This window comes from Callorhinus ursinus, unplaced genomic scaffold, assembly GCF_003265705.2.
Source record: "Callorhinus ursinus isolate GAN/ISIS: 27379988/994484 unplaced genomic scaffold, GSC_fseal_2.0 scaffold12, whole genome shotgun sequence".
Taxonomy (NCBI): domain Eukaryota; kingdom Metazoa; phylum Chordata; class Mammalia; order Carnivora; family Otariidae; genus Callorhinus; species Callorhinus ursinus.
The window spans coordinates 20,200,224-20,226,725 of NW_027397074.1; the positions used below are offsets into that span (position 1 = coordinate 20,200,224).

General features: G+C 40.9%; 1 protein-coding gene across 1 annotated transcript in view; it reads right to left on the reverse strand.

The window, feature by feature from the left end:
* The window catches only part of CDK6 (cyclin dependent kinase 6), a 236,161-nt gene that overhangs the window by 52,853 nt on the left and 156,806 nt on the right, over positions 1-26,502 (reverse strand). The window contains exon 4 of the mRNA XM_025872880.2: positions 18,326-18,435. Coding sequence (XP_025728665.1) covers positions 18,326-18,435 — 110 coding nt within the window. The remainder of the gene's footprint in view (positions 1-18,325; positions 18,436-26,502) is intronic.

The window sequence follows — 26,502 nt, forward strand, 5'->3', positions numbered from 1 at the left end:
TGGAGCCCAGGTACAGAAGAATGTGTCCTTTGAGTGTCCTGGTGTTGTGGGATGTGACACCTGGAACCGCCGTAACCACTTTGCCATGAGGAAAGACAAGTCATCCAAGATGCCAAGACATAGCCAAGGGAATCTTAGTGAAATGGAGCTGCAGCCTCTGGATCAAGCCATCCCTGAAGCTCACCTATCTCTGGAATTACTGTTCATGTGAGCTAACAAATTCCTTATTTTTTAGTCAATCCAAACTGAATTTTCTGTACTCCTAGCCCTGAGCACCCCAACTACTAGGGTCTCTTTTTCAATGATTTCCCCCCAAATGTTGTGAGACCTTTTAATCCACATACTCAAATCCTGTCTCTGTTCAGGAACACATTTCTATAATTATGTTTCTGATTACTGCATTTCGAGGCCATCAATTTCTTAAGCCACGTTTCCACTCTTTATCCTTCCTATTTGTCATTTTCTCACCATTTCAAACCTTTTGTTCTTTTCCTCAGCATTGTGTGAGAACATCTCAATACTGTCCTTTAAATCGACGATTCCATGTCCTATAGTATTAATTCTACTTTTTATGCCTTCCGACCAGATTTTTTTTTTTTTTTTTTTTTGAGAGAGAGCACGAGCAGTGTGTGGTGGGGAGGGACAGAGGGAGAAGAAGCAGGAGACTCCCAAGCAGACTCCACCCTCAGTGTGGAGCCTGACTCGGGGCTCGATCCCACGACCCTGAGATAATGACCAAGCAGAAACCAAGAGTGGGACACTCAACCCACTGAGCCTCCGGGGATGCCCCTCCCTCTGCCCAGATGTTCATCAGGCCCCTGTACGGGGTTTCCTTACAGCTCCACATAGCATCCACCTCCCTTCCCATCTCAGTTTACATTTCAGAATGCTCAACACTTGGCGCCTTTGTTTCTGTTTCAGGAGCATGTCTTCTAGTCTTCTTTTGAGTTAAGTCTACTAATTCTTGGAAATTTTCTTCTGAATTTGCTAATCCTTTTCAGTTTTCTATCTTTTTCTTGGGCTTCTGGATAGTGTTACTTGCCTTGAGCACTAGTATTTTCTCAAAAGCCACAAGGTGTTCTCATTCTGAGAGGGGCGATCAACCCAGACAAGTTGTAGTCAACAAAATGTAGACATTACTTTGAACTCACTCTGTAAACACTGAAATACTCTCTGTGTAGCTCTTAGATCAATTTTAACAGCTATCACGTTTCATCGAATATTGCTCTCATGTGTCTACCCTCCTAAATATCCCATTCTTTTCAGCTCCCCTGCTCCCTTTTTGCACCTGTTTATCCAGGATATGTACTCACATGAAACAGATACAATGCCGATGGCAGGCGGGAGGCAACACACGGTGGAGCTCTCCCCAGGAACGGTGCTTGGGAACAGCTGACCATTTTTTGAATTGGACTCAACTTTGTGTTTCTGACACAAAGGAAGGGGGGAGGGGGATAAAGGTCTATCTAAACTATTTTTAGGTGCACATAACAACACTGAGTCACCAAATGGGTTTTTAAATCTAGTTCTGGCTAAACGGGAATTTTTCCAAATAATTTTGATAATTATTTCACGGCCAGTGTGAATTTCTGGTGTTGGAGGGTTTGTCTTATTAATAAGTAGGAAACTGAGAGAGGGGCAGTAGGTATCATTTTAAAACTAAAAGCTCCTAACATTTTTATTGACTTCTGACTAAGGGCTCAGAGGCACAATACAAGAAGCTATTAATATGCAATCTTTTTTAAAAAAAAAAGGTACCAGTTTAGAGGAAAAAAAATGCAAAACGTCCACATATTCAGTTCACTCCCATTTTTAATCAGGACCATATACCACTTAACTGAGTGCCTTTAAAATTAACTTTCTTGCATGTTGATACCTGTAGAATTCAATATATGACTCTGACCAACAAAACACATAGTAACTGGCTTCCAAATTATTTCCAAATATCAAAATACTGGTATGTCATATGATTATTAAATGGTTGGGCAACATAGCACAAATACATTTGGCAGGCTCCTGATGCTTGACTTCCAAGGTTTTGGATTTTCTCCCAGGTTTCGGACTGAGAATGTCCAGCAAACTCGAACTGTGCCAGTGAAAGGAGAAGAGCTAGTAGTATCCAATTCAGCTCATAAAAAATCGAATTTCCAACGGAAACCTGCCATTCTGAATTGTCCCTTGCACTGTTTCAATTAGCAAGTAAATACAGTCCACATGTCTGTAGCGGTCTCTGTCCCACCTTTCTTTCACATATTAAGATTTTGTGAAATGTTTTTAAGAAAACAAGAAAAGATCCAGAGGTGATCAACCAGCTTCCTGCTTCTATAAAAGCACACGGGCACATATATGCACACACGTGTACACATATGTACACCCCCTCGCCCAAGCAACGCTTAGGGCTATCTCTGAATAGATTCTAACCTCTAAGAATTTAATTTAGCCAGCAAAACTGGAACAATAAACCAGAAACGCAGTACTACTAGGTATTATCAGAGGAGGTATATATGGGAGGCCATGTTAAATGCCCTGTGTCTCCCATGGTTAAACAGGAGAGTGACACAGGAAGAGTGGAAGAAGGAGAAGGAGGAGCAGAGGAGAGAAGTCTGAAGGGAAGACAGGAGGAGAAAAGATGAGAGGAGAGAAAGAGGAAAAACTAGGATACTTCTTAAGTTTTCATAAGAAAAAAAGTCCAATGCTTCTCAGTGAAGCCAAATGCTGGGTCTTATCAGGCGACGAGCTCCTCCAGTCACCGGGAGAAAGCCAGATGGGAGGCAGAAGCTCGGTGCGAAACAATGGATCATGGGTATCAGACAGACCAGACCACCCCACAGCACTGGGCCACATGGAGTTACCGACAGATTGTCACTACACCCTATCTTTTTAGGACAAGACCAAATGGAATCATTCGTCACATCTTACCATTTGTTGTAATTTGGTGCCTTAATATACTCTTCTGTGGAAAACTATTCAGGTATATAATAAAATCTCCTGAATTTATGTTTATCTCAAATACCTTGTAGTCTTCATTATAGTGTCTACTGTCCTGTCTGGCAAATCTGCATGAATATTATAAAGCAACAAATGTAATGTTAACATTATGCTTAGAAGGAATTACCAAGGCCAGCCGCAGCTCAGATCAGAGGTCCAAACTCCAGCTAAAGTAATTCTGCACAGGCCTGGTACTTTTCATTTTGCAGGGCTGGGAGTCGTCAACTCCTGTTCATGGGAGCCAGGGGTCAACGAAGACAAGTTTGCCACCGACTAAAGATTAGACTAGTAAGAACTGGCTCTCACTGTACAAAAATAGCTGTTTTCTCTGCTGGTATTTTATAATAAAGAGTGGATGGCTTCTAGGGGCGCCTGGGTGGCTCAGTTGGTTAAGTGACTGCCTTCGGCTCAGGTTATGATCCTGGAGTCCCAGGATGGAGTCCTTATATCAGGCTCCCTGCTCAGTGGGGAGTCTGCTTCTCCCTCTGACCCTAGCCCCTCTCATGCACTCTCTCAAATAAATAAATAAAATCGTAAAAAAAAAAAAAGTGGATGGCTTCTTGTCTCAAACCAAATATTTTCATCCAAAGCAATGGTTGAAAGATGTGACCAGGGGCGCCTGGGTGGCTCAGTCATTAAGCGTCTGCCTTCGGCTCAGGTCATGATCCCAGGGTCCTGGGATCGAGCCCTGCATCGGGCTCCCTGCTCAGCGGGAAGCCTGCTTCTCCCTCTCCCACTCCCCCTGCTTGTGTTCCCTCTCTCACAGTCTCTCTCTGTCAAATAAATAAATAAAATCTTAAAAAAAGAAAGAAAGAAAGAAGAGAAGAAAGAGAAGAAAGAGAAGAAAGAAAGAAAGAAAGAAAGAAAGAAAGAAAGAAAGAAAGAAAGAAAGAAAGATGTGACCAGGAAGACCTGAGACTTTATGACCAAGGTACAACACAGACCATGAGTATTAATGCAAGCGCTTTCAAAGCAAATCCAATGAGTAGACCCAGAAGGCAAAATCTGAAGCAAAGATGCCTGAGGTCTGGAGAAGAAGATGACTAAGAAGGAAGGGCAAGGTGAAGACAGGGCCATGTTCCAAGTCCTGCCTGGAAGGAAGATCACAACTCAGGACACATTATTCTCCAAGCCAAGGCACTCTGGAGCTCTGCAGAGTGACCTTCACGTTGTCTGCGCCCTGGAAAAAAACAAGTCTGAAAAACTGCTTGGGACTTTAATCTTAAGATAATTTTTTTTTTTTAACTGACAAAAGGAGGTGGATTCCTTCCCTATCACTACACAACTGATAAAAGGAAACCCACAGTGAATTTTACAGTTGAAGGAGGTCTCTTATGCTTCAAACCAAGCTTAATAACAACAGCTTTTATAAAATTACCATATTCACTTGTATTTCCCTCTTGATGTTATTTTTAAATATGGATGGAGGAGACAGCTGGGGCTTACATGAGTCCCTGTCATGTTTTAATTTTTTTTTAAAGATTTTATTGATTTATTTGAGAGAAAGAGCGCAAGAGAGCGAGCACACACACACAATTAGGGGTGAGGGGCAGAGGGAGAGGGAGAAGCAGACTCCCCGCTGAGCAGGGAGCCCGATGTGGGGCTCGATCCTAGGACCCTGAGGATCATGACCTGAGCTGAAGGCAGATGCTTAACCGACTGAGCCACCCAGGCGCCCCTGTCTTATTTTACCCTCGACAGTGCTTCTTAATCTTTGAGAACCTCAATCCCGTCTCCCACCTTAGACTTAAAACAGAGTTTAATGGAAGCTTTTTGGAGGGCAGTTTGGTTTAGCCGGCAGAATTTTAAATATGCATGTTATCTGACCCTCTAGTTTCGCTTCTGGAATTCACCATACAGAAATACTTGGACAAATGTTCCACAAAATAAGCCCAAGGATTTTACTGCAGAACTGTTTGCAGTAAGACCAAAACCAAATAACCCCTAAACACCCATCAATGGGAAATTAAATTATGAAATAAATGAACTGACAATTATTCAGCAGTTTAAACATGAGTTAGATCTCTATGAACTGATAAAATACATTATAATAAAATAAAGCGAGTAAGGCAATGTTCAGGAGTATGGTGTATAGTGTAAGCCCATCTATCTCCATGAGATAAATTTACAGATGTGCATGTGTAAGTATATGTATATGTATTTATAAACACACACACACACACACTTTTGAATTTGCAATAAAGGAGATCTGGAAGTATATCCAGGGGGTTATCTTTGGGAAGCGGATTTTGGATGAGAGTGCAGAAAAGATAATACTCACTTTTATACTTTTGTGCCACGTGGCATTTTTTGCAAGCAGACTATTCTACCTTGTGGTTAAAAATTTTTCTTTTCTTTTAAAAAAGCTAACTGGAGTCTAAATCTCTTCATTTGTTCCTGCCCTTGGCAGTCCTTGTTTCTGAAAGGGGCAGGCGGAGAGATCAGAGCTGTCAAGGCTCCAGGTGCGAGCAATGTTAGAAGAGGACGCAGTGGGGGCGATCTGCCGGCGCTGACATACCCATGTGCAGGTTGGCGTTCAAGTGCCACAGTTCAGGGACAAAGGCCAAGCAGCTGCATCAACGTCAACTCTCTCAATTCTACATACAAGGACCCCAACTTTTACAGCCTCCGCCAAACTAGAAACGACACAGGAGGAAGAAGAATGAGGAACCTCACTGAGATTCAACGAGCCGCGGACAGAAGGACACTGACTCACTTTTTCTTCCCTTTCCAATAAACGGCAGTCTGTTTTTTCTTTACTTTCCTTCTGTTTGATGATTTAGACCTGTGCGGCCCGGTCCAGTCTAGGGACTACTGAGCACCTGAAATGTGGCGAGTCTGAACCGACGTGGGCTATAAGTGCAAAGACACCACTGGACTCTGAAGACCAATTCTAAAGAATGTAAAATATTTCATTCACATTAATATTCATTACATACTGAAATAATATTTTGGATATATGGTGTCATAGGATATACGATTAAACCTAATTTTACCTGTTTCTTTTCACCTTTTTTAAGGTGGCTACTAGAAAATTTTAAATTCCACTGTGGCTCACATTATATTTCTATTGGACACAGCGGCTTTAGACCTTCAAGGATGGAATATCTGTATATTTAAATGTTTAAAAAAGAGAACAGCAGGATGGAGAGGGAGGCATGAATGAACACACACACACACATACTGACTGTTGTAATGCTACCCTCTATGATCTCGATGCCTCTCTGATTTTTAGTGTTCTTGCTACAATTCAGGGCATCTGTTATAGGCCATACAGCTCTGAGTTCAAGCTCTGCCAATGACCAGATGTGGGATCCTGGGGCAAGTCACTTGGGGAGATTAAACTGACCATGTACAAGGGTATGTAGTAAGTTCTGTCGACAAGTTAGCTGTGCTAGACATGGGTGAGAGTCCCAGAAATCACCAAATCACGCTTCTACCCGGAAGCAAACAATACTAGAGTTAGAATGAATCTTGGACAGTATCCACTGCTATGTTTTAAAAAATTCTTGTAAATCTCAGAAGCCCGATATATAAAAAAAGATGAAATCAAGCTGCTCTGAATAAAACTGAGTGTGGGAGCAAGAAAGGATGGTAACTCCCGAGCTCTTCAGAGGAGTCTGAACACCATGGATGTGGTATCTTAACTGGGGCTCTCCCTTTTACGGATAAAGACATGAAGCTCCAGGTTGATGACTTGCCTTCAGTCACAGAGGAGGAGGCAGGCGCTGAAGCAGAGCGAAGGAGCTGGTTCCTAAGAAAGAACACTGCTCTGCATCACATCATTACTGCCGCCGTGGTAGACAACCTGTGTGCACAGAAGGAAAGTGGCCACGAGACAGGGCCAGCCAGAATGCTGAGGAGCCACGCAGGTGGGGGGAGTGTGGCAGGTCTCTTTCTGAGGAGGCAGCCTCTACGTGTAGCTCTGGGAAATGGAAGGGCAGGTGGGCACCCAGGTCAAGAGAAGCATGTGGGTTTTAAGGAGGAAGACCTTGAGGCTTTTGGAGTCAAAATTTTGGAGTCAAAAGGTAAGTCATTTTCACTAACATACAGTTACATCTTAGAAAGGAGTATGTGCTGAGGCCAGAAGAGAGGTGGGGCTTCTTTAGAAGGTCTTGAGAGCCAAAGATCCTACACCGGTTTTCATAAGTTTTTGCAAAGGGGTGACAACAGGAGGATGAACTTATGCTAAATCCATGAAGAGGCAGGAGACAGGAAAGCAGGCTGCCAGGTTACTGCTTTCGGCTGTTAAGGGCCAAACTGAGGTAATGGAAATCGAGGTCTGAGGGATCCTGTGCAGACAGGATCCACGGGATCTTGGATATATGAAAAGGATGAGGAGGATCCCAAGTGACTTTAGGGACCCACCTGGGTAACTGGGGGGATGTGGGTTCCATTAACAGGAAAAGAAATGGCGAGAGGAATTGCTGGTTTGGGGGTCTGGTGAAGGTAGCGTTTCTGTGAGATGGTCAGTGGGGCGTCAGTCCATCAGAGAACTGAAATGTGGCTCTGGAACCCATTTGCATCTGATCTAGACAGACAGTCTTTGGGAACATCTAGGTTTGGGAGAGAAAGAAGAGCCGGTAACAGAGATAAAGGCAGAGGCACCCAGCAGTGTGCTCTTCACCAACAGCAAGGGCAGGGAGGGTTTAATGGAATCAGTGGTCACAAGATTCAGATGCTGAAGACACGGAGCAAGAGGAGAATGGAGAGATGGTCCCTGTCAGCTCCAAAGGCAGCAGATGGACTGCCAGGAGGATGGTGCGGTCAGATAAGCCTGTGTTCAGAGCCTCTCCTCATCATTCACTAGCTGTGGTACTCTGTACTACTTAACCTTTTCGGGCCTCAGTTTTCTTACCTGTAAAATGGGGGACAACAGTATCTCTTGAGGTTACTCTGAGATTTAAATGAAATTATGCATTTTAATGCACTGAATATAGCTCACAGCAAGTGCCTAGTAACTATTATCTATCATTTTTAATCAATGGAAGGATTTAAGGAATGGCACATGGTGAAGAAGTGGAGGCTGCATGTAGACATCCTGTTCTTTTTTAAAAGTTTGGTCATGAAGGGAAGGAGAAAGACTGACGGCATAGAAGGGGGGAGTGAAGTCCTTTCTAGGATGGAGTCACAAAAGCTAGTGGACAGGGAGATTCTGAAGTGGCAAGTCAGAAGGGGATGATGGATGGGGGGCCGGGGGTGGGGGGTCCAGAAGCAGGGAGCATCAAGAACACAAGTCAAAGGACTCATCTTGTAAGGGGGGGGATGCATCCTTCTTTGAAAGGGAGGAGAAGGGGGCGCCTGGGTGGCTCAGTGTGTCAAGGACCCAACTCTTGATTTCGGCTCAGGTCATGATCTCAGGGTCTTGAGACTTCCATCAGTAACAGTTCTTCTTACCCTGGAGTAGCTTTAAAAAAGCGACTATGCTTACACAAAAGCTCTATGTTTCAGGAAAAAAAAAAATCACTGGTTCTCTATGTGACAGGTGATGTAATTAAGGTGGGGGAGACAGAAGGGGGAGAGGGTGGCAAAAAGAAGCCGAGAGGCTTTGGCAGAGTAGTGCCCTCGGCACCAGATGGCCAAGAATACCCCAGTCGTCTTCTGAGGGGACTAGAGCATTGACAGAAAAAGGCCTGAAGAAGGAGATTTCGAGGAACAGTTCAGTGAAGGGGGGCAACTGTGGCTCAGAACAGGGATTCCAAGGGACAGAGTGGAAAGGGTTAATAGGAGTTGGGGGAGCCAGAAAAGGGGGAAGCATGTTGCTCAGAACAGGGAGAAGACCATGGGGAGAAGTCACAGACCCTTAACTGTCAGTAAAAGGGAAGCGACGACTTGGGCAGTTGGAGGGAAGGACATGATGGCAGAATTGGCAGGAAGGGTCCTATAAAGATAGAATCTAGTCTGCAGAGAAGACCGCAGAACAGGCAGCCCTAGGGTGCCAGACTGGAGTGGCACTGGGTTGGGACGCTGGAGTCCCGCAGAGCAGCCCTGACAGGGAAGGGCCATGCCTGATGCTGGCTTCTCAGTATACATCATGAAAACAAATGTTTTTTCAAATTCATGTTAAAGTAAGATACATATTAAGGATAAGAGAAATCATGGGGCACCTGGGTGGCTCAGTCAGTTAAGCATCTGCCTTCGATTGGGGTCATGATCCCAGGGTCCCAGGATCAAGTCCCACATCAGCTCTTTGCTCAGCAGGGAGCCTGCTTCTCCCTCTGCCTGCCACTCCCCCTGCTTGTGCTCTCTCTCTCTCTCTGACAAATAAATAAATAAAATCTTTTAAAAATTTTTCAAAAAAGAATAAGAGAAATCAACATCGATTACATTAAAAAGTACCCATTCATTCTTAGAACTACCCTCATGCATTATTCAACCAAGATCAGTTCTTTTTCTAAGTACCATCTTGGGTATTTCCTTACTCAAGAACATGCTTCTTTAAAATTCTTCCTATTTGGTTGGTTCTTTAAAGAAAGAAAGAAAAAAAAAAAGGCCTAGGAAAGCATCCCAGAAGAGATAGGAAATCTCAAGGTCCGGCGCAGTGCCCCGGTTTCCATACACGTGTTCTGACCTAACCCAAGGCGACGGGTTTCCATTCACAGGCTAAGGCTTGCCTTCTGGTGCCTTCGTGTTCAAGTCGGTCAGTTAAGGACCTCATTTTACTGATGTCACTGAAGAGAGCACTCAAATAAGGGGAAACACCAACACAGTAACCAATGGGAAAATTGGCAAGGCACTCAGTGACATTTCAAAGACATTTGTTCACAGACCACTCAGCCACAAAGGACAGTTTCACTGTCAGTTTCTCAGCTACTGGGTGTTTAATTCATAGAAATCAATGACGACAAGCCTAGAGAGGCCACCATACATGGGATAATATAACCATGAAGCCTTGTTTGTTTCCTTCCAACAGGGACGGCATTTATTATAGTCTTCCTGGTGGCATTTGGCATTTCTTAGCTAGGGATCAGTAGAGTTAGCAATTCAGAACTTCTAAGAATTACTATCTGCTTACCACAATCTCCATATTCAAAGAACTAGTTATAGAATTAGCTTTTTTTTTTCTTCAAAGAATTAGCATGCTTTATTTTTTAAACGTGCATGTTCTTTTTATGAGTTTGCTATAACTTGGAAAACCCCATAACTTTCAAACCACAGACAAGAGTTCCAAGCAGGAGCACAAGATAACCTGGATAGCTAGCAACGGTGAATTTAATTTGCTATCAAGTTAAAAATCAATCTATCTCGTCCATCCTTCCATCCATCCATCCTGTCCCATCTCATGTCATCCTTCAACCTGACTAGCTGCCTACTGACCAAATTCATGGCCGTGTTTTTTAGTATTAAACCGTAACTCAACGTGGAGTTCAGATGGACCAGCCACAGGCAAAGAGCTAAAGGAGGAAGATAAAAAACTTCAACTCTTATCCATTTTGTAGCAGCCACTGAAGTCATTGGTGGCAATGATTAAACCCAGATAACAGAGACAGATAGTATTAAAACTCCCTGGCAACCCTTCATATCACAGAGAATTGGTCAACCTTTCTAATATAGGAGAGACTGGAAATCAAAGCTATTAACATATGGTTTGCTTCTCGACCTTTCTAAAATGTCATTGTTGCTACTCTGCATTAATGCAGAAAACATTCCAGATAAAAATATGACCTAGTAGGTAAAACAACAGCAAGGGCAGAAACATGACAGAGGGGAAAAAAAAAATCAAAGGGTACAGAGTCAGGCAGACCTGGGTTCAAATTTGGCTCTGCCATTTAAGATCTGTGTGCCCATGGACAAGTTATTTACTCTCCTTGCAGAAGACTTTGGTTCGTCATCTGGAAACTCTGGATAATAGTCCTCAGAATGTGGGTTTACTGAGATAATGCATGTGAAGGGCCTGGTCCTGGGTCTGTCACATGACAGACAAGTGTTACCTCCCTTTGTTTCTTACTTTTCTCTCCAGGTTATGGAGAATGGTGAGCCTTACTAATACAGAAATGATTATTCCTCAACGATTTCATATAAACAACTAGGATGTGACCTCTGAGGATGGTTAATCCTGACTTCTGGCCTTACACTGAGAAACTTCTTTCCCTCTCTGGGAAACAGTCTTCTCATTATGCCTATTCACAGAACCCCATGCTTCTTCATAGCACTTACCCTGGTTGAGACTAATCAACTAATCGTGCATGCAATGCCTCTTTTCCCCACTAGGATTTAATTTCTCTCTCTAGAAAAGGGTCTTGCATATAGTGGCCACCCAGTAAGTTATTTGTAGACTAAATTAAACACCTGTTACAAAGTTTCTACCACGTGACATATACTACTGGTGATATGTGAGAGAGATGATTTTAGGGGTTGAACATGGACTAAGTTTCTCAATAATCTTAATGGTTATATATTTATTTGAGTGTGCACTAGACAAAAAAATAACTGGCTCATCAAATTTGTGATTTTACATATTTTTGCTTTGATGAGGCTAAAAAAGCAAATTGTCTAAAAATATAAAAAAGAACCAACTGGACCTGAAGAATACAATAACTGAAATGAAAAATACATTAGAGGGAATCAACAGCAGATTAGAGGATACAGAAGAATCGATCAGTGATCTGGATGATAAGGCAAGTGGAAATTACCCAATTGGAACAGCAAAAAGAAAAAAGAATGAAAAAAAATGAGGATAGTTTAAGGGACCTCTGGGGCACCATCAAGTATACTAACATTCATATTATGGGGATCCTAGAGGGAGAAAAGAGACAGAAAGGGACAGAAAACCTATTTGAAAAAAAAAAGGCTAAAATCTTCCCTAACCTGTGGTAAAGGAAAAGACATCCAAGTCCAGGAAGCACACAGAGAGTCCCAAATAATATGAACTCAAAGAGATCCACACCAAGACACATTATATTCAAAGTATCAACAGTTAAAGAGAGAATCTTAAAAGCAACAAGTGAGAAACAACTAGTTATGAACATGGGAATCTTAAAAGCAACAAGTGAGAAACAACAAGTTATGAACACATTATATTCAAAGTATCAACAGTTAAAGAGAGAATCTTAAAAGCAACAAGTGAGAAACAACTAGTTATGAACAACTAGTTATGAACAGCCCATAAGACTATGAGCTGATTTTTCAGCAGAAACTTTGCAGGTATATTCAAAGTGTTAAAAGGGAAAATTTGACAACCAAGAATATTCTACCCAGCAAGATTATTATTCAGAATAGAAGGAGAGATAAAGAGTTTTGCAGATAAACAAAAGCTAAAGGAGTTTATCAACACCAAACTGGCTTTACAAGAAATGTTAAAGAGATTTCTTTAAATGGCAAAGAAAATGGCATAATTAGAAAAGAAAATTATGAAAGAAAAATAATCTCACTGGTAAAGGTAAATTTATAGTAAAGGTAGTGGATCAACCACCTACATAGCTAGTATGAAGGTTAAAAGGCAAAAGTAGTAAAATCACCTAGAGCTACAATAATTAGTCGAGGAACACACAAAATCATATGTAAAATATAGCGTCAAAAAACTAAAACATAGATAGGAGGGAGTAAAAATGTAGTGCTTTTATTATTTTTTATTTATTTATTTTTAAAAGATTTATTTTATTCATTTGACAGAGAAAGACACAGCGAGAGAGGGAACACAAGCTGGGGGGAGTGGGAGAGGGAGAAGCAGGCTTCCCGCTGAGCAGAGACCGATGTGGGGCTCGATCCCAGGACCCTGGGATCATGACCTGAGCCGAAGGCAGACGCTTAATGACTGAGCCACCCAGATGCCCCCAAAATGTAGTGCTTTTAGAATGTGCTTGAACTTAAGTAACCATCAACTTAAAATAAACCGCTATAATAGATAGGATCTTATATACGGACCTACAAACCAAATAGCTTTAACAGATATGCAAACCATAAAAAGAAAGAAATACAAACACTAAGGAAAGTCATCAAGTCACAAGGGAAGAGAACAAAAGAAGAAAGGAACTAGAACTACAGAAACAACCAGAAAACAATCAACAAAATGGCAATAAGTTCATATCTATCAATAATTTCTTTTAAAAGTAAATGGACTAGATGCTCCAATCAAAACACACAGAGTGGCTGAATGGATAAAAAATCAAGAGCTATGTATATGCTGCCTACAAAAGACTCACTTCAGCTCTAAAGACGTGCACAGACTGAAAATGAAGGAATGGAAAAAGATATTCCATGCAAATGGAAATGAAAAGAAAGCTAAAGTAGCAATATTCATATCATATAAAACAGGTTTTAAAACAAAGACTGTAGGGGCGCCTTGGTGGCTCAGTCGGTTAAGTGCTGCCTTCGGCTCAGGTCATGATCTCTGGTCCTGGGATCAAGCCCTGCATCGGGCTGCCTGCTTTTCCCCCACCTCTGCTGCTCCCCCTGCTTGTGCTCTCTTTCTCTCAAATAAATAAATAAAATCTTAAAAAAAAAACCCCCAAAACTATAATAAGAGACAAAGAAAAACGTTATATAATCATAAAGGCATCAATCCAACAAGAAGATATAACACATGTAAATATCTATGCACCCAACATGGGGCACCTAAACATATAAAGCAAATTATTAGCAAACATAAAGGGAGAAACTGACAGTAAAACAATAATAGCAGGGGACTTTTAACATTCCACTTACACCAATGGATAGATCATTTAGACGGAAAATCGATAAGGAAACACTGGCCTAAATGACACATTAGACCAGATGAACTTCACAGATATTTACAGAACATAACATCCCAAAGCAACAGAATACACATTCTTTTCAAGTGCACATGGAACATTCTCCAGGATAGATCACGCGTTAAGCCACAGAACAAGTTTTAATAAATTAAGGATTAAAAGCATATAAAAGCATCTTTTCAAACCAGTGGTATGAAACTAAAAATCAATTACAAGAAGAAAACTAGAAAAAACACAAACACTTGGAGGCTAAACAACAAGCTACTAAACAACCCATGGGTCAATGAAAAAAATCAAAGAGGAAATCAAAATATGCCTTGTGACAAATGAAAAGGTAAACACAATAGTCCAAAATCTAAGAGACACAGCAAAAGCAGTTCTATGACAGAATTTTTTTTTTTTAAGATTTTATTTATTTATTTGACAGAGAGAGACACAGCGAGAGAGGGAACACAAGCAGGGGTAGTGGGAGAGGGAGAAGCAGGCTTCCTGCGGAGCAGGGAGCCCGATGTGGGGTCCGCCGGGATCATGACCTAAGCCGGAGGCAGACACTCAATGACTGAGCCACCCAGGCGCCCCTCTATGACAGAATTTTACAGTGATACAGGTCTACTACACCTCAAGAAACAAGCTAAGGGAACAGAAAAAGAACAAAGCCTAAAGTTAGTAGAAGGAAGATAATAATAAAGATGAGAGCAGAAGTAAATGAAATACAGGCAAATCTTGGAGATATTGTGGGTTTGGTTCCAGACCACTATAATAAAGTGAGTATCAGTAAAGCAAATAAAATGAATTTTTTGGTTTCCTAGGGCATATAAGAGTCATGTTTTTACATATGCTGTTGTCTACTAAGTGTGCAACAGCACTATGTCTAAAAAAACCCCATGTATATACCTTAATTAAAAATACTTTATTGCAAAAAAATGCTAACCATCATGACTTTTTAGTGAGTCATAATCACTGATCATAGATCACCATAACAAACATGATAATAATGAAAGAGTTTGAAATACTGCAGGAATTACCAAAATGTGACAGAGACATGAATTTATAAGCAAATGCTGTTGGAAAAATGTTGCTGACAGACTTGCTTGAGTCAGGATCGCCACAAACCTTAATTTGTAAAAAATGCAGTATCTGCAAAGCACAATAAAATGAGGTATTCCTGTAGTTAGTAATACATAACTTTGAATGGTGACAAATAGTAGCTAGATTTAACATGGTGACTGCTCTGTAATACACATCAATGTTCAATCACTAGGTTGTACATCTGAAACTAATATAATATTGTATGTCAATTATACTTCAATTAAGAAAAGGTAAATTGTTTAGGGTAAAAAATTATGTAAGTACAGTTGTTTCAAGAATATGGCAAAAACCATGAAAGTGTTAAAAAAGATGACAACATTTGGGAAATATTGCTATAGTAACAAGTAGGAACCCAGAGTGGACACGTGCCACGATTCTCTGATTTAGGGTTAGCCTAAGGTAATGAGGGAGTCTGCTTTCAGAATCTGTGGCTTGTAAATTCTCAGCTGGACACTGCAATAGATGTGCCAACACGGACTCAGGAGTCAAGCTAGAATCAGGTCAGGCTGGGGGCTGGACCCCAGAACTCATCTGGCATGAGTAAGAAGCATGCACATTCAGATATCTTGCTGTTATCATAGGAAATACCAAACATGAACAGAGCAGGAACAAGGATCAGGTTCCACGGCCATATTCAAGGTCAAAGCCAAACCAGCAGGAACTACCTAGGAGATAGGGCACCCAGCCCAGGAATGATGTGTGGTAGGCCTGGATTCATTCTCCTTCAGCCATAAAGGCACATGGGCCTGGATTCTGATATTGCTTCCTCCTTCAGGCAATTAATTCTCAGTTTACTACCTCTACGCAAGGCTCCAAGAGAGAGGGTAACTTTTTTTTGTGCACATCTAAAGAGCCAATGGGTCTCTACCCACCATCTCACTTTCTCAGCAAACTGAAGCCAGCTCTAGCTGCCAGCATAAAAGGAGCCTTTCCCTGAGCCTCCAACATTGAGTCCCCCCTTCCCGTGCTGGGGTGAAGAGAAGGATATCCCTGTCCTCTTGGATTGGAACAGAGAATGAATTTTTCCATAGAAAAATGTTACAAACAGAAAAAAGGTTTTGATGAATTAGCACAAATAACGTTTCATATATATTCCAGGTTATATAGGATTCTGCAAGCTAGACTGGGCCACTTCAGTGGGAAAATGTTTTAATGCTATAAAATGAAAATTCAGGTTGCAATTGTTCCATAAGTAGTGACTAGCTATACTTAGAAATACAGCAAATTCCTTACTAGTGAATGCCTAACACTACATATCTTAAATTTTATTTTCTTTTAACATCTTTCAAGAAAATATTGGTTTTATCGTCAAGGGTGCTGGTATTCAAGTCTTATACTATTGAAAAATAACTGACTGCTCTCCTCCCATTACAAAAGAAGGACTCAATCTTTGTATTTGAAGACAATTCTAGATATATAAATATAATTCTAATATACACTTCTCTAATCAGCTCTCAGCTGAATGAACTTATTTATGGGATGAACTAGAATGACTGTCCTGACTTCCACCCTGCTTATTTCCTGTTCTGACCATAATCCTTTATTTTTTAAAAATATTTTATTTATTTATTTATTTATTTATTGTTTACTTATTTGAGAGAGCGAGCGAGAGAGCGTGTGCACGTATACGCCCTCGAGCAGGCTGGTGCGGGGAATCAAGAGGGAGGGGGATAAGCAGACTCCCAGCAAGCTGGGAGCCAGCCGCGGGGCTTGATCTCACAACCCTGAGATCATGACCTGAGTCCAAATTAAGAGTCGGCCGCTTAACTGACTGAGCCACCCAGGCACTCCTGACCATAATCTTTTAACCCAATGTTTTCTACACTTGTCTGATGAAAAGAATTACATGAGGTGCTTTTAAAAACAAGAATGCCTGGCCCCAGCCCAGTTATGAATCAGAATCTCTAAGGGAGAGGTCTGGGAGTTGCACGTTTAAAAGATTGCTCATCCCTGGTGATCCTGTCATCCAGCCCAGTGGTTCTTACCCTCAAGGGTGAATTAGGATCACCTCGAGGGCTTGTTCAAACACAGGTTGCTGAGCCCCAGCCCAAGAACTTCTGATCCAGTGGGCCGTGGGAGGTGGGAATTTGCATTTCTACCAAGGTCTTTAGAGATGCTGATGTTGTTGGTCCAAGAACTACACTTCCAAACCACTTATTTAGCCTGTTTGGCAAACATTGAAGCTGAATTCAATATTACTTTTTTTCCTCCCTCCCTGGCAGAAAAAACAACACTGGATGAAAACACACAAGACTTCATTTGGAGCAGTACCCCTGCTACTTTTTAGCTGCTTGATGTTAGACAAATAAATTTATCACTGCATCTCAGTTATCTTCCGTGGGAGGCATAAAAAGTAACAGAAGGGAAGAGGTTTGGTCCTGTACTTGGCACACAGTAGGCCAGCACAGAACATCTATGTACTCTGATTTCTCTGGCATGATCACCTCCTGTGAGCTACATATAAAAACAATGCTGAGTTCTAAAAACAGGTCCCAAAATTTATGACATGCACCAAACTTCATTTGGTTAAAACAAAAGAACAGACAGGCAAGGAAGTAACGGCCGACCACTTCTTTTCCTCGTGAGCTACCATGTAGCTAACATTTTGAACGTTAACATGTGCAACAGGAATATACTCAACTTTCCAAGTCACGTTTCCCATGGAAATAAAAATAGAAAACAAGGAGTTAATAGATTATGATGAGGTTCTCTGCTTAATTTTGATTTGCTGAATTTAGTATCCAGGTATGGATTATTTTCTGCGCAGATCTTTATTATACTGTTTGGCTATTTCTTATGACCTGAAAATCAAACAAATGAATCACAGACTCTCAGAGTCAGAGGTCCCCGGAGGTCATGTCGCCCACCCACCCACTCTGTTAATGCCACTGAGGACACCTCCAATGTGTGGTGGTCTGGCTGCTTCTTGGACACCCAGTGAGAATGCACTATTTTCACGAACCCCAATCTTCTCTGCAGATAACTAATATTAGGTTTTTCCCACGTCTGAGCAAAAACCTTTACTTCTGTCATTTCTGTATCCCTGGTCCTTGTTTTGCTCTCTGTCGTGCCTGAATATGCCTCATCTCTCCTCATGTTGACGGCATTTTCAGCATCCTGAAGCAGGGCGGACATCTTCCTCGTCTTGTCCCTTTCAGTCTGAACATTCTGCGTAAGCAACTAGCCTCACCATCCAAATTTCCATACATGTAATAGCCCTGGTCCTTCTCCTGTGGACAGGGTCCACCTTGAGGATATTTCTAGGTCCTAGCATCACCAACAAAAATAAGTTGTAAGAACAATGTCATGTTTCTTTCCAAACAGAGTTTCCAAGAGCTGGAAGCTAGAGTCCTACAGAACTACACTAATCAGGACTGAGAAAGCGTTTCCAGGACAGGCTTGGACGTGGCAGCCTGAAGCAGGTGGATCTGGCTATCTACATATCTACATATCATGACCTTACTTGCAAGAGAAATGCTATGCTGCCACTTAAATTATCGAAGACCCAAAAAGTCTCTTTCTAAGGAGGACAGAGTGAAACAAAAGGCATGTCTTACTTTCTACGAAACATTTCTGCAAATATGCAGCCAACACTCCAGAGGTCCACAGGGGTGGCGTAGCTGGACTGAAGCAAGACTTCTGGAGCTCTGTACCACAGCGTGACGACCTGCAATGGCAAACGGATCGGAGTGTTACTGAGGAAGATGGCTGGTTGCTTAAACTTCTCATCTCAGCCGGTTTAATGCCAGTTCAGAAAGAGTGCCTGGCATCATATGGGGACACTGAGACAGAAGCAGTAAGTAACTCGGATTCATCGCTAACGGGCCAGGAGATGACATCATCCCCACAACCTGGGTTCCCACCTCAGACTCCACAGTTTCTGGCGAGGATGGTAAAATAACTGAGTTTCAGAAAGCAAAGCAAAGACTTAAAAAAAAGAAACACCACAGATCTTAACACTATTATTTTTTTTCTGAAGGGGCTTAAAAAAAAAAAAACAATACATGGAAAACAAGTGTTGGCAAGGATTCCAGCTCAGTTCCCACGTCAGCATTATTGGGAAATTACAAGAGGATTCCAGTGGTTGCTGGATGTTGACCTTGAGGTATAAAGAGCATCCAGGACAAGTCAAAATTACTCTTATCACGAGACTGTGGAGAATCAAAATAAAGCCCCCTTCAATGCCACTCTTTTCAGAAAACAAATAAGAAACCAAGAACTTAAGAGAGAATGTAAAACTCAATTGTTCACACTATGTGTAAAAAAAGTCATCCAGAGAACAGGATTCCCCAATACGAAGAACCTCACTTAATACAAGAGCAGTGTGTGGTAACAGATGAAACAAACACCACCATTAACTATTTCTGCAATGCTGAGAGGTCAGGAAACAGACCAGTATAGAGGGGTTCAGTGCTTCTCTTTTGGGGGGAGCAGAGATGCTATGGATGCCTGAAATAAAGGAATATTCTTCACTGTCAGATAAGGAATTCAATACATAAATCTACATAAGCATTTTATATTACTCAGGTTCCTTTTATCCTTACTTGTTGTTTTGTCTAATTGCACTTTTGTTGACATCTACTTAAATTTCCTACAATTCTCCTTCATGTATTTTGATGCTGTAGTACTTGGTGCATTCAGATCGCAGGCGCAATTCTCCAGAACATGATTGCCATCTACTTCCTTCCTTGTAGACGCACGCTGCTCTTCCCAGCAAGAGATGGGAGTCTGGGGCACCTGGGTGGCTCAGTCGATGAAGTGTTAGATTCTTGGTTTCGGCTCAGATCATGATCTCATGGTCGTGAGACTGAGCCCCACATTGGGCTCTGGGCTCAGGGCGGAGTCTGCTTCTCCCTCTGATTCTCTCCCCCTTTCCCTCCCGCTCTCTCTCTCTCAAATAAATAAATTTTAAAAATCATAAAAAAGAAAGAGACAAAGTTTAAGTCACATTCCATTGAAACTGAATTGGTCTCAGTGAGTCGGTTGACTAAACTAACAGAATGTATCTGAACTACCAAAACTAGGTTAGAAGAAGCCTAGTAGTCTGGGCCTTTTTTTTTTTTTTAAGATTTTATTTTTAAGTAATCTCTATACCCAATGTGGGGCTTGAACTCACAACCCCGAGATCAAGAGTCAGCTGCACACTCCACTGACTGAGCCAGCCAGGCATCCAGTAGTCTGGGCTTTTGTGAATGCTTGCTTTTGAGATGCTTCCTCTGGAGTCCAAATGCCATGCAGTGAGAAGCCCAAGAAGATTTTCCAGAGGACAGCCCCAGCTGAATTCTCAGCTGAAAGCCATGCGAATGAGCCACCTTGGACATTCAAGCTGGACTGATCTGCCAGATGACTGTGGCCCGCCCCTGCCAATGTCCCAGGGAGCAGAACTGCCCAGCTGAGTCCAGTCAACTCACAGGATTATAAGTGATAATAAAATGATTGTTGCTCTAAGTTTTGGGGGAGATTATACAGCAATATCGTACTGAAACAAGATTTTTGACTGGTTCCTCCTCCTCATCTAGTTTAATAGGTTTTGCTTTGAATTCACACAAGAGGTCAAATTTTGTGTAAGGGATATCTGGTTGATATCTAATGGAGGAATGGTGGTGATGTAACAGAAATTTAAAAAAAAGGAAGCAAACAAAAACCAAATAGTGTTACTCAGTTATCACTGGCTCTGATATATCTTTCCAGCAGCATATCCCATAGTATCTCCATGACCCTTACAGTCTTGTCACATACTGGACCACAGCACAGTATCCACTCTGTGCATGAGAATCATCCATGGGGATTTTAGAAAAATATGTGTCTAGGGGCGCCTGGGTGGCTCGGTAGGTTGAGTGACTGACTCTTGATTTTGGTTCAGGTCATGATCTCAGGGTTCTGAGATCAAGTCCCGCGGCTGGCTCCCTGCTCAGTAGGGAGCCTGCCTGACGTTCTCTCCCTCTCCCTGGTCTCTCTCTCAAATAAATAAATAAATAAATAAATCTTAAAAAAAGAAAACAACCCAAAAAACAACATGTGTCTTGGCCTTATCTCTCCCTCACTAAATTAGATCTCCATGGTGGGAGGCCTGGAGTGCTTCCTTCACTTTTTATTTCTTCTCTCTCTCTTTTTTTTTAACAAAGTTTTTCAAGTAACACTAACCCTTGGCTAGTCTGAGCACCACTCAATTATATAAACATACCCTCTAGCAGCTCCTGCCTCCATGCTTTAGTTGGCACTGTTCTAGCCTGGGAAGCTCTTCCTTCTCCTCTCCGCATGTGGAAATCCTATTTATCCTACAAAAGGCTGGTTCTGATGCCATCACCTCCCTGAACCCACTGCCCCCTGAAAATCATACCTTGTAACATAGTTCATAATATGGTTCGTTCTGGGAGGCATGGACCTGATTTTATCCAAGGTTACGTCTGTAAATACCCATCACAATACTGCTCCCATAACAACTGGGGCTTAACAAACACCAAACTGACAATTTTAAGGCAATTATTGCCAGAAGATAACCCGGCAAAATTCAATTATCAGTCATTCCCCAGAAAGAAGGTACTTACTACATTTGCTAAGAAGAGCATCCAGTTCTGGGCTCTAGTTTTCACTTGCATAATTTATTTCTGCTTTATTAATATTTCTAGCTGGGGGAACATTTCCCTGCTTCTCTGATATACTGCAAAAAAAGGGGTAGGTGTAAACGGTCCGTAAAGTTCTGCTAAGTGGTTTATAGACATACACAGTGTATGGGCACACACCCATCTTCTCGCCAACATTTGAAATAAAGCCTAGCATCATATGGGATGAAAATTTTAATCTGACTATTGCACTGCTTTAAGCTGTCCTAAAGAGGCTGTGATTTCTGACTGATTACCCATCCTAAAACACTTTAGTAGGACTGTTATCATTTTTAATACTTTAATCAGTGTACCTACTATGGTCATCAAACACATGTTTAGGGAGTTAAAATAATAATATAATAACTCTACTGATGGGTTTAGGAAGTTCCTTTCAAAAATCAGTTACCACTCAAAATGGGTAATTAGTTTTTATCAAATATTTTAAAAATATCTATTAATAATGACCATATGATCATTCTCCTTCATTCTATGAATGGTATATTAATTACATTAGTAGATATGCTAATACTGTACAATCCTTGCCTTTTTGGAATAAATCATTCCTAATCTCGATGTATTATTCTTTTAATATTGGTGTCTTACTCTTTTATTTTTATTATTTTTTAAAGATTTTATTTATTCATTTGACAGAGAAAGAGAGACAGTGAGAGAGGGAACACAGGCAGGGGGAGTGGGAGAGGGAGAAGCAGGCTTCCCGATGGGCAGGGAGCCCGACGCGGGCCTCGATCCCAGGACCCTGGGATCGTGACCTGAGCCGCAGGTAGACGCTTAACCAACTGAGCCACCCAGACGCCCCAGTGTATTTCTCTTTTAATAGACCCTTGGATTCTATTTGCTAATACTTAGAGTATTAATTTACATTCCTAAGTCAGTCTGACCTACTGTTTTATTTTTTGTGTTAATTTTTCATGTTTTGATATTAGAAATATGGAAGGATCCTATCCTTCTCTAGATTCTGGAATATTATAAACAACATCAAAATAATCAGTCTCTTAAAAGGACTCACTCATAAAACCATCTGGGTCTGGATTTTCATCTCAGTGAGAGAGAAAATGTACTTCAAAGCAAGACAACTGGCCACCCATATGGAAGAAAGTAAGTTTGATCCCTACTTTACACCATGTATAAGAAGAAATTGTATATTCACAAAAAATCTAAGCATATGAAGTAGGGCTAAAAAAACATATTAGAAGAAAACGGAAGAGGACCTTGGGATATGGAGGCCTTTTTCAGCATGATAGGGCAATCTAGAAATAATGTAAAGATGAACAGATCCAGCTATTTCAGACTGCAATTCTCTTTGGCAAACACTATAAAATAAAGGCAAAGACAAGTAACAACCTGGGATAAAACATCTAAAACAAATGGCATAAACAAAACAACAGAAAAATGGATAAAGAGTATAAAAAGATAGTTCACAAGAAGAAACACACTATCAAAGATACTTCATCTCATTAAAAGAAAGCAAGGAATGAAGGAAGAAAGTCATCACAATAAAGGGTATCATTTTTGCCTGGTTAGCAGAAATGAACAGAATGACACTATTCCCGGTTGGCCATGGTGTGGGGAAACTGTTTCAAACCATAAATTGGCACAACCTCTTCAGAGGACAATCTGACAGTATTTAGAAGATGAATAGTGACCATGTCGCCGAACCAGAGTTCCACGTGCAGGAATTTACCTGAAATATTCAGTCTAGTATACAAAGAGGTATTCACAAGGATGTTGACCCCACAATAATTTCCAATAGGGGAATATTATTCAGCCATCAAGCCATCAAAAAGGATGAGCTACTTCTCATTCCCGCTCATTTGTGCTCCCATAGAAAGATATCTATGATATACTGTTAAGTGAATAAAGATGTTTTGGAACAGTGGGAAATATATTCTAATTTTGATTAACAGATTATGTGTGGGTGTAATACAATAATCATATACGCATACAGAAATGTCTGCCAGGACTCTCTACACAGACACAAAGCTTTCAATGAATAGTTGCCACAAATACGTGGCAGAGCAGGAGGTGAAACGTGGAAAGGAAAAGGGGCTCGAGGATGATTTCAGGGCACGAGATCAGTCAGTTCCTGTCAGTAAGCACATTTTATAGCTGAGAAAACTGAATTTCAGAGGGGCTGAGTCATTTGGCCAGAAACACTGAGCTGAGATGTGGGGGAGCTGGGATTTTCACCAGGACCCTCTGCTTTTCAACTCTGTGCTCCTTCCTCAACATCCAACACAAGACCTTCAGCTCAGCATTCCAAACATCCACAAATCAACAGGCAAGCATGCAGGTTGTAAATAGATAACCAAGAGGAAAATATTTTAAATTTACATGGAGCTATCTTACTGGGAACTTTAAAAGAGTTTACAGTTCCAGATCTCAAAAACTCGGCTATCCTTTGGGGTTAAATGATTTCCTTAAAAAAAAAAAAAAAAAAAGAAAGAAAGAAAGAAAGAAAAGAAAAGGTTAAGAAAAAGGTTTCCAAAATTTAGTTCTGAACAATACCAGTGCTCTGAATGGTAGGACATCTATTCGTCAAATTCCCATTTAATAATTACAATAAAAAAAAAGATTTATAAATCTCTTGGGTATCCCCCAAGATTTTTGGTTGGTCTATGTGTAAGTCATTTTTACAGTGAGAGGAATCAGATTTATTAATTAGGTGTGTGGCTTATCCTCTATTTGAACTATTAGCATTTGACTACAGAGACACCTTTTTGGTTTTTTAATCTGTGGAATTCAACATGCTTGAATTCCAAAAGGAAGTATGAATTGTACAAGACTTACCTTTCTAGTTAATTCTCTAAAAAAATAAACCCAACAATGTCTAAGGCCTTTATTTAAAAATAACAAATTACTACTTTTTGCAATAGATACAAATCTAATAGTTGTTAGTTAGTTTATGTAATATCATCTCATGTCACAGTGTCCCCAGTTTTAATTTGCTAATGTATGTGGCAGTTCCACATTCTCTGATCCAGAGTCCTTCAGTCCTCATTTCACATCACTGTAATTTAAAATACCTCAAATGATGACAATTTCTGTAATTTCATGGGATTTAAAATATATAAGTTACAAATTTTTGAGAACAAATTGTAACAATTTTTCCTGACAGTAAAATATAAATTCTGTTTGCTTGGGAATTATTACACTTCTGTGCTTCTACAACTTTGTTATGGAAGACTGCCCAACTTAAAACCAGTTTGTCACACGTAAGCAGATTTGATTTTTACTTCAAAGCTTTTTTAAGGAATGGACAAAACTGAAAAAAATGTTTCAAGGTTTTAGTGCATCAAGTAAGGGATGTTCTCAACAATGGAATCAATTCTGCCCAAAAGTTCTCTATGTTTAATAATTCTAAATATTCTTAAAAACAAAATATCACGGTGAGTTTACATTTAAAAACATGTAGAGAGGATCAATGAATGCAATGTATAAAGATCAACATTTAGAAATCTATGACAAAGGTAGCCTCTTTGATACATGATAACAATGCAGTTGTCTACAAGCAAAGACAACAATAGGAACTACGGACAGAGTTCAGTGGTTGGAGCCAGCTGGAACCAAAGCAAATACGATGTTTATTACAATCATTACATGTATTAACAGCCTCTAGAGGTGCTGAATGGATTTGGCAACAGGAGGGGGAACGGAAGACAGGCGGGAAGGGGACTTCAAGGATATTTACCCAAGTGGATGTATCTGTTTAAACTGCTTTGATCTCTATTCACAATTTTTTGAACCAGTCCAATGACAGTATAAGATAAAGTAGAGCCAAAGCCAACTCTGACTCAAAATGTATCAGAGTAAACGACTCTTACTTAATATTCGATTTAACAGTCTTTTATTCATGTTCTTTTCACCAAGATCCTTAAAGTACTTTGTAGATGTTATCTGAAGCAACCTTATTATACGGCTACATGCATGTAGCGTAGAAAAGCATGTCACGAACACTGTGCGGGTCCATCTTCCTTTTGCCTCTCTGGATGGTCTCTGCCCTGGGCGGTGGGGGTAGGTCCGTACCCACCCACATGCCTCCAGCTTCTTCCTGGGTCTGGCCAATGGGAAGCCTAGGCAGGAGCTCAGGGAGAGGGAGAAGAGCGAGGCAGTCTTGCGACTGCCTCATTGTCGAGAGCTGGCTGTGCGGCCACTGCAAAATCTCTGTCCGTCCTGGGCACTACCTGATTCCAGGAACTGCTCTCCCCCTCTTCCCGTCAAGCTTGGGAATGGTAAAAGCTTGGCTGCAACTGAGACCCAAATTCCAGCACCATCCACTGCACTTCCCCTAAGCCCCCTTTGTACATCTTGTCTCTGTAAACAAAACTTCCTTGAATTATTTTGAGCGTGCACTGGGACCCATTTCCCAGTGGGACCTTGACTAATCCATTCAGTCTGCAGATGAAGAAATGAGCATGGATGGCAAATTCTTGTCTAAGCCTCATTTTTCTCTCTGTCAATGAGGGCATTTAGACTAGATGATCTGTAAGGTGACTTTTCTTAGCATTTGAAGAGTCCCTACATGATGTGGCGATGGTCATGAAGCTTTAACAAGGTATATACCGTACAGAGCCAAGAACTCTTATCTTTGGACATCTTTGCCTGTCTTTTGGGTTAGTAATTACTTGGGGGGGAGATCAGTGCAGTGACAGTCTCCTTTTGGGGTCCGCTTCGACATCACGTCTCAAATGGAAACACAGATAAGGATTTCTGAGGAATATGGACACAAGGCCAGAGTGAGGGCTTTCTGATCTAAGCTGTCTACTTGCTTCAAACCAATAAAACTCTCTGGTATGTATGCTTTCTCCTTCCAGAAGACTACTATGGTGTACAAAGTGAAAATCAAAATTAGTGGCAATTTCACTGACTTTTCATAAACTTTGGTCTCAAAGTTTAGTTCTTTAAAGTTATACATTTAAATTAACATCATAATCAGAATTTTAATTCTGCCAAGCCAGTTCAATGGAAACTATTAAGAATTAAATACCAGTAACAGTTAACATACAAAGTACTTTTCAGCAAATAATAATGGAGTCATCTCAAATAGACTCATTTATAATCTAAGGGCCAGAACAAGATGTTTTGAGAGATGAGATGACAAAAAATGGCCA